Raw genomic sequence first — 14,860 nt, forward strand, 5'->3', positions numbered from 1 at the left:
TCTTTATTTACTTTTATCTAAGTTTTCAGTACACAGTGCTGGCTTACACTTATTCCTCTGTATTCTGCGGTTGAAATAACGCGCAATGAAAACTAAACATAGGAATGCCAATAGCCAATCAACAGCCTATCTTTGTAATTTCTCCACTGTGGGACGATTAAAGGAATATTCTATCAGTGTAACTTAAAGACAAATCAGTGCCCGTGTAAACAAATTAAATACCGCTTATTAAAACAAATCGAATACCTGAAAAGCTTTCGCCTTTTTAATGTTTATGATGTTTGGGGAATGGAAATACACTCGTCCTTGTGTGTGTGTCAACTTTAATAAATGGGACTAAATACAATACATAATTCCTCTATTTATTCTATTTCTCTATTTATTTAATTCCCCACATCTGTCAGTGGAATTTCCCCCCTGCAGGACTAATAAAGGAATCCCATATGTCATCTAATTTTACATAAATCACACCGACCCTTGTTCGTCACATTAATTTCATGCTTACATTATAGTTAACCTTGTCAGTTTTGTATAAATTGTTTTGTATAAACATATAAAAAAACTAACACAGATAAATTTAATGTACATCAATGGCATTTAACAGGCATGAGGAAACATAAAGACACTTATTTTGTATTCAGTCAGTTAACTGTAAGAGTAAAAGTGTGTGAGAAAGAATGTATAATTTGAGAAACAAAAAAAGTGGCAAGAGGATTTACAATATGTATTTAGCTCAATGGATAGAAGGGAATTTTTAAAGTTTTAAAGATTTTTTATATAATTCAGAATTGTTTTCAAAGAAGCTAAAATTGGGGGGATGTTTTTGCATTCTATTTTTGCGTATAATGATTGGTTCATTTGTAATGTTTCTTTCAGCAAAGGAGAAAAAGGTAACCGTTTTCATCAGTTTTGTACAATCTAAATGACTCATCCCTTATTCTTATTGGTCCCAGTGCTTTGGGACTGCGGTCCTTTTCTGTGCCTGTGAACAAGTGGTTTTATTGCCAGATTTTATTTTTGATTTGTTTTAATTTACATTGAGCGGGTGTTGGCGATACCAACTACTTTGACCCCCCCATACACACAAATATCAAACTATTACAGTTGAAGACAAATGACATGACAAGTATTGTTTGTTGAACAACTTCAATTAGTAAAATAATCCACTTCCTGACAAAAAGTGAAGCAACTCTTAAATCAAAATGTGTTTTACAGAAAATGTATTGCCTGGACGTCAAAACAAAAATCATATTTTAAATAAATTTGATCAGGAATCGATTGCCAACTGAGAACTGTGTATCTCACTACCTATACCCCCTAAGGCAAAAGAGCCACACTTGACACACACACACACACACACACACACACACACACACACACACACACACACACACACACACACACACACACACACACTTATGAATAACATCTACCCATACAAAGATTTATTGAGGTTGAAGATATCTCCACATTTTGTGAAGATGATATTGACGCCACAGACCATCTGTGAAAAAGTACAGTTTGGGGTCTAAAACTCAAATTGATACAAGAAAAATCTCCATCATCACCAACTTCTCTCTTAAGAGATGATATAACATTTGGTTTACTTTTAGGAAATGAAAGAGACTTAATGTCAATGTTATTTTAGGTTTGGCCAAGTTCTTCATGCCTGTTAAATGCCACTGATGGACGATTAAAATTTAGCCATGTTTGTTTGATTGTTTCTATGTTTTGGTTGTTTATGCTTCAATTCAATCAATGGTTATTAAAACTACACTTCTGGTCATGTGACAGGGATGGAATAGTTCAATTTTATTCTCGGGGGTCGGGGTTGGCACAAAACCCTGGATTTAGTTATTCGAAAAGGTTCGAAAGTGAAACATGTGCTTTTATTTAACATTTTTAACTTAGTTCTTTATTCGAGAAATCGATACTCTCGTGAGTGGCGTTTAAGTATCGATACTTCCATCACATTAGAGGAGCGAACTGGAATATCAAGCCGGAGGAAAGCAGGTGCTAGCGAATAGCTAATCTGAGCTACTGCTACTTAAGTTAGCATCACAACCCGTGAGGAGCCGAACGGTGCGTGTGGAAGACAGTGAGCCGTCTCCCCATCACTCTCCCCTGGAATAGCCAACGAAGCGGTTTCGGTCCGCGGGGGACAAAATGTGACGCAGATAGAAATTTCACCCGAAACGCACTGACGGCTAACTTCCGAAGCTAGCAATGCAACCGCCACCTAGCCTAGCTATAGCCGCTACCCTCCTCATCCTCATCCTGTCTACACTGCACACCTGCCGCCATGAGACCGGGCTGCTCCGGCAGGCACCCGGCGCCCTCGACAACACCTCCGCCCGGCTTGTTGGAAGTTTGCCTCGAGGACGGAACGAGTCGGCGGACCGCCAGGGGATCCGCGGGGAAGGGGGAGACGTGTCCGACAGATGCGCCCTGTCCGCGGAGAGCCGCTTCGACTGCGCCCGGGACAGAGCGCTCAGCCGGGGGGAGTGTGAGGACAGGGGCTGCTGCTACGCTCCTCTCCCCGCCTCCGCTGGACCTCCTTGGTGCTTCTACCCGCAGCGGTACCCCGGTTACACCATGGGGCCCCTCACTCCCTCCCCCTGGGGCCACACGGCAACCCTGAGCCGCTCCACAGCGTCCTTCCTCCCCGGGGACGTTTCGCTCCTCGCCCTGGCGGTCAGAGAGGAAACCGCAGGCCGCCTCCGCATCACCGTGAGTGCATCATTGCTAACATCTCATTCTACGCGTTATCCCCTCTCATCTCGCTTATTATTTACTATATTCTCTTATATAGCGGCTGTGTTTTTCCTTGCTTTCCTTTCTACACCCAAGGAGTAGTTTATCTAATTCCTTAGTGATCCCCAGAGGGCAAATCCTTTGGTCACAGCAGCGCAACAATGACAGTATCAATAAATGTAAACAAAAGAGACAATTAAAAGACAAATAAGTAGACGACAGAGTGAACAACAAGGATACGAATAACATAAGGTAAACTTTATTGATCCCCATAGGGGAAATTCCTTTGTTACAGCAATGTAACAGTTATGTCAACAAAAAAGAAACAAATATGAATAGAAATAGAAAGGCAGAGCACAGGAGATAGCAAGACAAAAAGTAAATAATTAGACAGCTGATGATTAAACCAATGAAAAGAAACCAAAGAAAACTAAAAAACACAAAAAGGATAAGAATATATTTTATATATATTGTCTATTTGATACAGTTTTATATTTGTATTGTCCAGGACTACAGATGGAAATTAGCTATGAGCTATAATCTGGTACAAACATCTCTGCCTCGGTGCTTAATGTACTTGTACACTGTCCTAATAAACTTCTAAACAAGCAAAGAAACAGAAACAGTGACAATAACAAGGACAAAAATAAACCAGATGTGAGCGGAGTGACACCAACAAGGATAAAAAACAAATCTCCAGAACATCTAACGTTTGCTGTCCCTTCGATGGACTAGTTTTTTTTATTTGTTATACTTTATTAATCCTTTGTGAGAACTTTGTTCTCTGCATTTAACCCATTGTGGATGAACCCCGAGCCGTCGGCATGCCGTCTCGCAGCGCCGGGGGAGCGGTTTAGGGGTTCGTGTCTTGCCAAACAACAACCCGCTCCTCTCCATCCTCCTCGTTCCCAAAGAGGAACCTCTCCATTTCATGGCTGCTCTCACCTCCTTCACCTTTCCTTTTAGTCTGACTGATACTCTTTTTTTTTTTAATCTCCCCCGCCTTCTTCATCTCCCCTCCCTGCAGCCTCGGCGTTCCACTGGGGTCCTTCTCATTAACACACATGCATCCTGAAAATCTAGAGAGGTGGAGGTATGCTCTGGAAAGGAGAGGAATGAAAGTTAGTCACAGCAAGACAGAATATATGTGTGTGAATGAGAGGAACTCAGGTGGAACGGTGAGGCTACAGGGAGTGGAGATCAAGAAGCTGGAGGATTTCAGGTACTTAGGGTCAACAGTCCAGAGCGTAGGAGAGTGTGGAAAAGAGACGGTCCAAGCAGGTTGGAATGGGTGGAGAAAAGTGTCAGGGGTACCAAGAGATAGAAGAACATCAGCCAGAATAAAAGGAAAGGTGTACAAGACAGTGGTGAGACCAGCGATGATGTTTGGACTAGAAACTGTTCCAATGACCAAAAGACAGCAGGCAGAACTAGAGGTTGCAGAGATGAAGATGTTGAGGTTCTCTTTGGGAGTGACCAGGATGGAGAGGATCAGGAATGAGTCTATCAGAGGGACGGCACATGTCCGATGTTTTGGAGAGAAGGTCAGAGAAGCCAGACTGGGATGGTTGGGTCATGGACAGAGGAGGGATAGAGAATATATTGGTAGACGGATGCTGGAATCGGAGCTGCCAGGCAGGAGGTCTGGAGGAAGACCAAAGAGAAGATTTATGGACGTAGTGAGAGAGGATATGAAGGTAGTTGGTGTGAGAGAGGAGGATCCAGAGAATAGGGTTAGATGGAGAAGGTTGACTCGCTGTGACGACCGACCCCTGACGGGAAAAGCCGAAAGAAGAAGAAGACCCTGTCCTGCTACGCCTGACCTTCATTCCTCATCCCAGCGTCTGTAAGTATATTGATAAATAACATACTGAAACAGATACTTGATATCCTTCAAGCTGAAGGACCCAGCGTGGCAGCGGTATGAAGTTCAGCTCCCTGGTGAGGCCCCCCGGGCCACGGCTGACACCGGAGAGCCTCTCTATGCCACAGAGTTCCAGCCCGACCCGTTTGGCTTCATAGTGCGCCGTCGCTCCAGTGGAAGGGTGATGTGAGTATCTGCGATCGCTTTACCTCTGCGCCTCTGCGTCTTCACCCCCCGGATAATTCCAGGATCCCGTTTTTTTTATTTCCCGAGTGAAAACATTTTTGCACATATACAAGTCTTCGGTGACTCGACGGGAAAGCTACTTAAATTTTCGTTTTTCTTTCGATTTTCTAATTCAAATCAATACATCGTCGGCCCCGGCAGCGTGTCTGCATTGAATGACGGCTGGGTGTGTCTTTGCAGCATGAACACCACCGTGGCCCCTCTGCTGTTCGCCGACCAGTACCTGCAGCTGTCCACCACGCTGGCCTCGTCTCTCGTGTCGGGCCTCGGCCAGCATTACACCCCCCTGCGCCTGAACCTTACCTGGACTTCCCTCACTCTGTGGAACAGAGATATGGCGCCTCACGTGCGTTGTCCCCTCTTTTTAGATTTGTGGTTTAGCTGCAGACCTCAGCTATTGCTCGCCTATTCTGTGCGCAGAGCTGGTCTTGAAGGTCAACCCTGTGTTCTTCAACAGGCTGATGCTAATCTCTACGGCTCCCATCCGTTCTATATGGTCCAGGAAGAGGACGGTCTCGCACACGGAGTTTTTCTTCTCAACAGCAACGCCATCGGTGCCGAGCTCTCCGTTTCAATAAGACGAGTATTTGAGCCACGGGTGATACTTTTTTCTCACACAATTATTTCCCGAAATGCTTTTTTTTTTCCCTCCAGAGGTCCTGTTGCAGCCAACCCCTGCTCTCACCTGGGTGTCCACCGGTGGAGTTCTGGACCTGTACATCTTCATGGGCCCTGACCCTCAGAGTGTGATAAGACAGTACCTGCAGGTTATCGGTGTGTCTTCTTCCCGCTGACGTTCAATCGCACACTTCTCAATTCACAAACGCGAAGGTTCTGCGTGTGAAACACAACACCACAGTGGTGTTTGCCCCTTCCCAGGCCATCCTATGATGCCTCCCTACTGGTCCTTGGGTTTCCACCTGTGCCGCTGGGGTTACACGACCACAAATGCGACCCGGCAGGCGGCGCGGCGGATGCACAGCGCCAATTTCCCCCTGGTAAACTGACCCGAGGCTTCCTAGAACTTGTCTGCTGCTGTCTTTGCATCCGGCAAGATTTCGCGACGCCCTCGATTTACTTTCAAATCGTGCCTCGACTCCTCGCTTCTTAATCGCCGTGGATCGTGTTTTTCTCCGCTCAGGATGTGCAGTGGAACGACCTGGACTATGCAGACAAGCGCAGGGTCTTCACCTTTGACCCGTTGCGTTTTGGGGACCTTACCGATATGGTGGACGAGTTCCATGAAAAGGGCATGAAGTACATACTCATTCTGGTGTGGCTTTTTTTTTCTTTAAATGTCCTCACAAACAGAAAAGTCAACCATTGGGTCTAATTGTTTGTTATGGAGTGTGTATATATTGACAAACGTACTCGTGATTGTTTCACGCTCTTCCTCAGGACCCGGGGATCAGCACCACCAGTCCCCCAGGGACCTACCGTCCCTTCGAAGACGGGCTGAAACGCGACGTATTCATCAAAAACGCCTCGGGAGACCTCCTGATAGGGAAGGTTAGTCCTTTTTTCTTTTCCATGGCGTTGTCATCCCGTATTGTCTTCACACATCCTCGGCCTGCGTCTGCAGGTTTGGCCCGGCCCGACAGCCTTCCCCGACTTCACCAACCCGGAGACCCAGCGTTGGTGGGAGGACTGCATCGGAGATTTTCACTCGAAAGTGCAAGCGGACGGTTTGTGGATCGTAAGTATGAACGCGCTCGCAATCGGCCGCCTCATCATTTTGGCTGCGAGATGCAACTTTTTCGGATTTACGTAGTTTGATTAGCGTATTGATTTAGCTAAAGGCGTGTTGTTCTTTTTTGGCCCGCGCTCCACCAAGGACATGAACGAACCATCCAACTTTGTCCACGGCTCGCTGGACGGCTGCCCCGACAGCGATCTCGAGAACCCTCCTTACACACCCGGTAAGAGTCGCGCTTTTATATGCATTCGCTTTTTAAGAATAAGAATAAGAACAACTTTATTAATCCCGAAGGAAATTGCTGTGCCAGAGTTACAGAAAAATATAACAGTAAATAAATAATAAAAGAAAAGGCAGAATTAGAAATAAAAATAAACTATAAACTATAAAGTGTCTCAGTGAAACTATAAAGTGTCTTAGTAAACAGTGATAAAACTATAAGTGTCTTAGTAACAAGTGAGGGAAGGAGTGCACAATAGTATGATAGAGGAGAAACTTGTAGTGTAGCTGTTTTGAGATGAAATATTGCACAGTTTTGAACAGTGCACAGTGAAATGAAATATTTCACAGTTTTTGTTTTTTTAGGTTAAAGATAGGTTTTTATGGTTTTACCTCTTTAAAGTACGTGCAGACGTGGTTTGACGTGCCATCAGAGATCCTGGAAGTCTCTCCACATGATTTGCTGAAGCCAGTGTCTTTCTGTGGGACAAACAGGGGTGGTCGGCGGACGATTGAGCTCGGGGACTCTGTGCATGTCCGCCCAGCAGAGGCTGTCCACTCACTACAACCTGCACAATATGTACGGCCTGACAGAAGCTTACGCCACGCACAGGTTAGACCACCAGGCCGTGGAGGCTTCAGACCAGACCTGGGCATTTTACGGCCCGCGGGCCACATCCGGCCCGTTTACCTTTTTTATACGGCCCGCCAAACTATTTTCTTTTAATACCGTATTTTCACGACCATAAGGCGCACCTTACTAAAAGGCGCAATCTCGGTTATGTGTGCCATTATTGTATTTAACACACACATAAGGCGCACCAAATGATAGGGTGCGGGTTTTATATACAATCCACGGCCACGCTTCCCCCTTTAACGTTCTCATGGTGTCCTCTACTACTTCCGACTTACAACAACACACACACACGCATACAAGTGTGCGTATTTAAAAAGAGCGGGAGCAAAACTGAGTTTGGTTGTGCTTTATTGAAGTATTGATTACAAACTAGTAACTCATCAATCAAACCCATCGAAGTCTTCATCCTCGGTTTCTGGTTTGAACATCTGCGCTAAATCTCCATCAAACATACTTTCGTCACTGTCGGAGTCGCTTTCTGTGCCGTGCGGCTCCTCGGAAACGGTGCCGGCTTTTGCGAAAGCTCGAACAACAGCGCCGGCGGACACGTTAGCCCGAGCATCTACAATCCCTTCGCAAATCGCGGCCTAACTCGCCCGGCGCTGTCTTACACGCTTCGTAAAAGAGCGTCTCCATCGGTCATCCGTCGCTCCCACGCCGCTCGCAGCCTTACTTTGAACGGCCGGTTCCGGCCCGGAATGATAGCAAGCTCAGAGTTCGTTCGCTTCGCTTGTTTTTTCACATCGGCTGTGAGATGGGCACGCATCGTCACAGGTCAACAGCGATGGTGATGCGTGGAAGAAAACACCTGGTCTCCTTACCCGCGTTTTTATGTACCGTACAATCCACGCCCACGCTTCCCCCTTTAACGTTCTCATTGTTAACGTTCTACAACGTCCGCCTTACAACAACACACACACACACACACAAGGCGCACTGAACGATAGGGTGCACCGCACGTTTTGAAGAAAATCTTTGACTTTTATGTGCGCCTTATGGTCGTGAAAATACGGTATTTTAAGTATTTTCAATCAATATTGAATTTAGAAACTCCTTATTTTTTCCCCTTTGTTTAATTTTGTACGATTGATTACATATAAAATGATGTCGGTACATTCATATGATCATACATGATTTCAAAGTAAAAAAAGAAATAAAATGCCAAAAAATGTAAATAATTAAAATGAAATTTGGATGAAGATGTTTGGTTGAAGGTTACTTTGAAGCAAACTATTCTATCTATTTCAGTCCTGGATGTATTTATGAAAAAAATCCAAACTTAAATGCTCCACCTGCAGCAAACCAAAAATGCCGTCCTCTCTCTGCGTGCTGTCTTACTTTTACTGATGCGCGCAGTCGCTTATTAAGAGCGACAAAAATATGAGGACACATTTTATTTAGATGTTACGAGAATGCCATAATCGTCAAATTTAAAATGACGACTAAAATAAAATACATGTTAATGAAATAGTCGTTCAGGGAGCGGCGTCAGAGCGATCATAGAGCCGCGGGCTGCCGACCCCTGAACCGGTGTGTTTTCCGCAGAGCTCTCGTCAAAGTGCGAGGGAAGAGGCCGTTCGTCCTGTCCCGCTCCTCCTACCCGGGAATAGGACGATTCTCCGGCGTGTGGACGGGAGACGTCAGAAGCGACTGGGAGCAGCTCGGATTCTCCGTCCCCTGTGAGCTCCGCCGAAGCCTCCGTGTGTGGCCGTAGACACCTTAGCGTTGCACTGCTACCGCTAACCGGAACTGTCACGCCCAGTGTTTGTTTTCGCACGTTGAACGGCAGAATGACCGTTCGCCGACGTCTCCGCAGCGCTGTTGCTGTTCAGCCTGTTCGGCGTGCCGCTCGCCGGGGCCGACGTCTGCGGATTCGGGGGCGACACCACGGAGGAGCTGTGCGTGCGCTGGATGCAGCTCGGAGCCTTCTACCCCTTCATGAGGAACCATAACGACAGGCAAAATGCTGTGAGACGCACGACTGCATCGAAATCGCTTATTTTCCCTTGCGGTCGTCTTTTCGAATCTTATGATTTTCTCCGACCAAACCGGTCCGCCTGTTTCACCGTGTATTCCTGAACGCGCAACTCTATCTCGTTGTTCTTTTGTGCGCCGGCCTCACAGCCTCAGGAGCCTTACGTATTCGGGGAGAAGGCCCAGGCAGCCATGCGGGAGGCGTTGAACCTTCGATACTCCCTTCTACCATTTCTTTACACGCTCTTCCATCACGCCCACGTGTCCGGTGACACGGTGGCCAGGCCTCTCTTCATGGAGTACGTATCTTCCCCGCTCCACTTCACTGGATTTTATCACGACATGAACAAAACGGCGGGCTTATTTGCGTCTTCCTTTCAGGTTTCCCGCCGACCCGAACTGTCAGGCCGTAGACAGGCAGTTCATGTGGGGCGGCTCGCTTCTTATCAGCCCCGTCACAGAGCCCGGGGCAGTAGAAGTGTCCGCTTACCTCCCCGCCGGCGTGTGGTACAGCGTGCACAACGTAAGCTCGCCTCTCACGTTACCATCGTCCCGTGTCTTTAAGTTGTACTTTATCAATCCCTCATTTTCACTGAGGGCCACATCAGCGTCATGGTTGCCCTCAAAGGGCCACATGGAACGGCAACAGTAGAAATGAGATGAGATGAGATGAGAACAACTTTATTTATCCCGAAGGAAATTGTTGTGCCAGAGTTTCAAGTTAAAACATAACAGTAATAGATAATAGTAGGAAGGAGAAAGAATAAGAAATACAGTGAAATATAAATTGTCTTAACTGTGAACTACAAAGATTTGAAAATTCCCTGCGGCTGAGGGAGGAGGAATTAAAAAGGAATTTAAAAAATTAAAATGTAACTAAATATAACCGAATGTAAAATAAACGTAACTACTCCTTATGTTAAACAGCCGTGAATTTATTACTCATTCAAATCCAAAAAGGCATTTTGGCTATTATTATTTGACAATTTGTTGTTTTCCTGGAAGGCTAACTTTAGCATACTTAGCTCCGTGTTAGGTATCCAAATGCCGACTCTTTGACAACCGACGCCGCCTCATAACACAAAAGACATACCGCTTTTTCTCCTTGAAGCACAAACATGTATTTGCCCTCCCTTCTTCCTTGAAACAGCCTTCATTTGCATCAGACTTATTTTCTCAGAGGGCAACATCAGCATAATGGTTGCCCTTGAAAGGACCACATGTCACTAAATGTCACCCAATGTAATGTAAGATCAGTGTAACTACTCCTAAATGTTACATAACTGAATTTATCACTCAAATCCAACATTTTACATATGGATTTGCATAGACGTGAACAAAAAAATATGTTTACTAGTTGCTCTGTTTTATCATATCAGGTTAAGAAACCCACATTACTCCATCAAACTATCCAAGTTAATAAAGAAAAATGTCATCCAATACTAGTTATAACATTATCTTTGCTCAAAACCATCAACTTTTCTCTTCCTGGCTATTTAGGGATTATTTGTATTTGTCAAAATGGCATCTATGTGGATACACTGCGATCCAGTGGCGGGATGCAGTCACTTGGTGGTTGACGTGCATTGTTGGAAATGTAGTTTATGATCAATGCACGCGTTTGACTTCTTTATTTGAAGACAATCAGAACTTTTAAGACCTTCTAGCGAGCCACAGAAAATGACGTGCCGGGCCACATTTGGCTCGCGGGCCTTGACTTTGACTCGTGTGCACTAGGAGGAGCCGGGAATGGAATAAGAAATGTTTGGTTCGCTCTACCTCCCCTCGAGCCATAAAGCACGGCTCAGTTTTTGCTGTTGATAACTTCTGGAGGCCCTGGTGTGCCTCACATCCGTGATCTGCCATCTTCAGGGTCAGCCGTCCCGCAGCAGAGGTCAGCGCGTCGTCATGCCGGCTCCTCTGGACACGATCAACGTCCACGTGAGGGGAGGACACATTATCCCCCGGCAGGTGCGTGGAGATCTGGAGGGGGAATGGCTGCGGGTCTACATGTGGCCTCGTGATTGGTCCAGGGTGAACCTCTCCGCTCGCCCAGTGACGCCTGGGAAAGGCTCCAAAGGCAGTATATGAGAATGAGGGATCTCTTTGAAGAAGCTATGAATCCAGTTTGTTGCTAATGGTCTAGTCCAGGGGTCGGCAACACTTAACACCCAAAGAGCCATTTGGACCCGGTTTCCTCGGAAAAGAAAACACTGGGAGCCGCGATTTACTTTTTGACATCTAAAATAAAGGTACCACTGTATACATTGCTTTTTATTACCTTTACACTTTGTATAAACAAATGTGTAGCCTCTGAAATTCACATAGTATTACGGAGAAAATTAAATTTTATTTATGTAATGAACTCATTTTGAGCTTTGGGCTTTCAGAGCGTGTAGCGGAGCCTTGACCTGAATTTTAAAAATATATCGGGAAAAAATCACTGTCAGTAAACAATAAAAAAAATAAATATTTGCAAAATATCCTCATAAATATTTATTTTACCTGGTTTATGGGACTTCTGCTCCTGAACTTCTGCAAATCGGGACTTTACCGGCTGGCGGCTTCCGCCAGTGTGACGTTATTTTGAGCGTCGAAAAATAAATACAATTTTATTTTAATATTTCAAGATAATCTTCCAACTTAGAACTAAAAGTAAAAAAAAAAAGGAATGAACACAAATGAAATACACTTCAATGAAATATTTATAATTTATTTTCTCAAGACACTCGGAGCCGCAGTGTAAAGATGAAATGCCGACCCCTGGGCTAGTTGGTCCATCAGTCCTAGATTTACTGAAGAGCTGCCTTTGGATTAAAATTGATACATTTTATTAAATGCGGTCATTCATTGCATATTTACAAACATTTTTTTTTTCAAACCTTTATTGTTTTTGTTTGACAGTAAGCTTATCTGCTAGTGACCTCCGGTGTCAAGCTGAGCAGTGACCCCATCACCCATGTGATTAAAATCCATGCTTTTAAAAGTAATCCCAGCTACCGTCTCGCCACGTTCGCCCTGTCGTCGTGCAGGAACCCGCTTTGACAACGGCCGCCTCGCGCAGAAAGCCTTTCTCCCTGACGGTGGCCTTGTCCGAGGACGGCCAGGCCCGAGGAGACTTGTTCTGGGACGACGGGGAGAGCCTGGACACCTTTGCCCGGGGAAATTACTCCTATGTCATCTTCTCCGCGGGACAGGTAAACCAGGGACGTCACGGTGCATTTTGGAGCATTTTAAAGTCCGATGAGATGGACTTAAGAATTGTCACAGCGGTATTTCTGGGTAGCAAAGTGTGCAAATAGTGAAGCTGGAAGAATATACAGATATAGATACAAGAAAAGCAAGACTATGTACATTAAATACATAAGAACACAGAAACATAACAATATAAGATAAAATGCTTTGTGCCATGAATGGTTACAAACACAAGTGAAGAGTGGCTCGTAAAAACAAAATTTATGTAAGGTGCCCTGGAGAAGGTTTGAATGTACCCCAATGTAAGGACTATTTTGCACACCTGAATATAAGCCGCAGCCTCTAAAATAATAAATGATAATAATAATCTATGTGTACGTATACTGTTTGCACTTGTCTATAAGCCGCAGGTGTCCACGTTGTAACATGACATATTTACATACATTCTTTTTTTTTTACTTTTAATTAAACACAAGGCGGTAACATCCACAATAGGAACTGGAAATGCTATTTTCCAAACAGCGGCTGTAGCACGGTTGATGAAAAAGATGAGTAATAAATAAGGCAAGGAAAAGTCCATCGGTCCATCTGTTCTCCAGCTTTGTCCTCCAGCTAATCTCTATCTTTGTCTTCCTCCTGCGCACTGAAACCCTTCAAAGTCGTCTTCTTCGCCGTCGGAATTGAACGGCCTCATAATTTCACGGTCGAGGTGAAATGTTTTGAGGGCGTGAAGCTCGTTAGCCCAAAAAAAATTCCACAAAAACTTGTGAAAAAAGTCTTACGGTCCGAAAAGGAGGGTAATATAAAGCTAAACATTGCACAGGTGAGAGTCGTAGGTAGAGATGGAGTTCGTGCGGTTGTGCGAAAAGATATTTTCCTGATGCCTGTAAGCAGCATCTGCACCGCTACATTCAATAAATGCTCACGTGCTTATGGCGTTTCAGCGCTTCAGCTCTTCACCAGTCTCTAAACTAGCGCTTTGGCTGCCGGTCACTGCTGTTAATCCCCGCAACGCTATTCCAGCGCGAGCTGGCGAGTAGCCCCGTGAGGCTGGACGGCGCCTTGGATGGTCTGATCCTGGGAGGCCTGCAGGTGTTCGGGGTGCCCTCGCCGCCCCAACGCGTCTTGGCCAACGGGGAGACCGTTTGGGATTTCACGTATCGCAATGACACAAAGGTGAGTTCTGCGAAAACTCAACTCCCCTCACGGAAATCCACGACCGTCCTTCCTCTTCAACGTGACCTTTCCCCCTCCTGCAGGTTTTGAGAGTGTGGGGCCTGGCCTTGCCCATGTCACGCGTGTTCACCGTCCAATGGATCCTCTAATGCACTGGAAGCTACACGTTTATGGATTTCCCCGAGATCGTTGGAGAGCTAAGGAACTCATGCCCTGGTCTCAGATGTTAGCAACACGCGTGGCTTCTCTGGAAAAAGGAAAAAGAGAAAAGCGTCATGGCGGCGCACTGGTTAACGCTTCCGCCTCACAGCCCTTTCTGAGTCTTCATGTTCTCCCCGTGTCTGCGTGGGTTCCTCCGGGTTCCTCCCACACATGGAGAAGGTTCACTGGAGACCCTACGTTGTCCAGATGTGTGAATGAGTGGGTGAATGGCTGCGTGCCTCTGTAAGTGCTGTAAAGAATGACTGGATGATTCTCCTTCAATATACACACGATTCATTATTTGCGATAACAAGGCTGTTTTATGCCGTTGTTTTTGTGCCGTCATTTCTTTGTCATGATTTTTTCCAGAAAGCCCACCTGCCGCGCGCGCGCAGCTCTTTCGCTTTCCAAGATGTACCAACTTGTTTTTGACTTTTCTAAGCCGATGTCGGTCCGAGTCGGATCAAAACCATGAATAAACTGTCTTGGAGTAAAAACGTTGCGGTTCCTCCCATCCGGGTAGAATTCTACCCAAAACACATTGTAGGATCGGAATATTCAGACCTGATCTTCATAAAGAGGCAACGATGACAACATGAATTTTTAATAGTTGGCTGTTGCATAATGCCCATCAACGCCATCTCACATAAAAACTTAACATGCTTGATTTATCGATAAAGTCATATTTAGATATTTCAAGCTCGAGATGAAAGTGGGTGTTACTTTGGCATTTTGATTTTCTAGTAATAAATAACAGATGTGAAGGACAGCAGTTATTTGCATTTCGTTGATGCCATTTAAAACGTCACTCGTGATGCTGTAGGTCGGGCCGGACGTTGACATTAACAAATATAAAATGTGAGATTTCTTAAATGTAACCATCCGTCCCGCTTTCCTT

At 45.4% G+C, this 14,860-nt stretch overlaps 1 protein-coding gene across 3 annotated transcripts; it reads left to right on the forward strand.

Annotated features, from left to right (window-relative positions):
* The first annotated feature begins 1,833 nt into the window (after positions 1 to 1,833).
* On the forward strand, positions 1,834 to 14,844 carry gaa (alpha glucosidase). Of its 3 annotated transcripts, XM_086176044.1 has the most exons (20): positions 2,604 to 2,730; positions 3,782 to 3,847; positions 4,653 to 4,804; positions 5,045 to 5,210; positions 5,322 to 5,418; positions 5,519 to 5,638; positions 5,744 to 5,862; positions 6,006 to 6,137; positions 6,263 to 6,373; positions 6,447 to 6,560; positions 6,699 to 6,783; positions 7,275 to 7,392; positions 8,962 to 9,095; positions 9,233 to 9,384; positions 9,541 to 9,689; positions 9,772 to 9,913; positions 11,263 to 11,361; positions 12,423 to 12,587; positions 13,609 to 13,761; positions 13,845 to 14,744. In XM_086176044.1, exons 4-20 carry the CDS (start codon positions 5,046 to 5,048, stop codon positions 13,908 to 13,910), a joined length of 2,121 nt encoding a protein of 706 aa, XP_086032170.1. In that variant the 5' UTR covers positions 2,604 to 2,730; positions 3,782 to 3,847; positions 4,653 to 4,804; position 5,045; the 3' UTR covers positions 13,911 to 14,744. The 3 variants fall into 3 exon arrangements, with proteins under 3 accessions (XP_086032168.1, XP_086032169.1, XP_086032170.1); XM_086176042.1 differs by lacking the exon at positions 3,782 to 3,847 and having other exon boundaries at positions 1,834 to 2,730; positions 13,845 to 14,844; XM_086176043.1 differs by lacking the exons at positions 3,782 to 3,847; positions 13,845 to 14,744 and having other exon boundaries at positions 1,834 to 2,730; positions 13,530 to 13,755.
* Positions 14,845 to 14,860: the final 16 nt, after the last annotated feature.

This window comes from Fistularia commersonii, chromosome 28 (assembly GCF_037954325.1).
Source record: "Fistularia commersonii isolate RoL2024-O1a breed Wild chromosome 28, RoL_Fcom_v1.0, whole genome shotgun sequence".
Lineage (NCBI taxonomy): Eukaryota > Metazoa > Chordata > Actinopteri > Syngnathiformes > Fistulariidae > Fistularia > Fistularia commersonii.

Coding starts and splice junctions, on each gene's coding strand:
- gaa (XM_086176042.1), top strand. CDS start 2,227: ATGCAACCGCCACCTAGCCTAGCTATAGCCGCTACCCTCCTCATCCTC. Junction 6,561..6,698: donor AAGCGGACGGTTTGTGGATC/GTAAGTATGAAC, acceptor CGCTCCACCAAG/GACATGAACGAACCATCCAA. Junction 9,096..9,232: donor GCTCGGATTCTCCGTCCCCT/GTGAGCTCCGCC, acceptor ACGTCTCCGCAG/CGCTGTTGCTGTTCAGCCTG.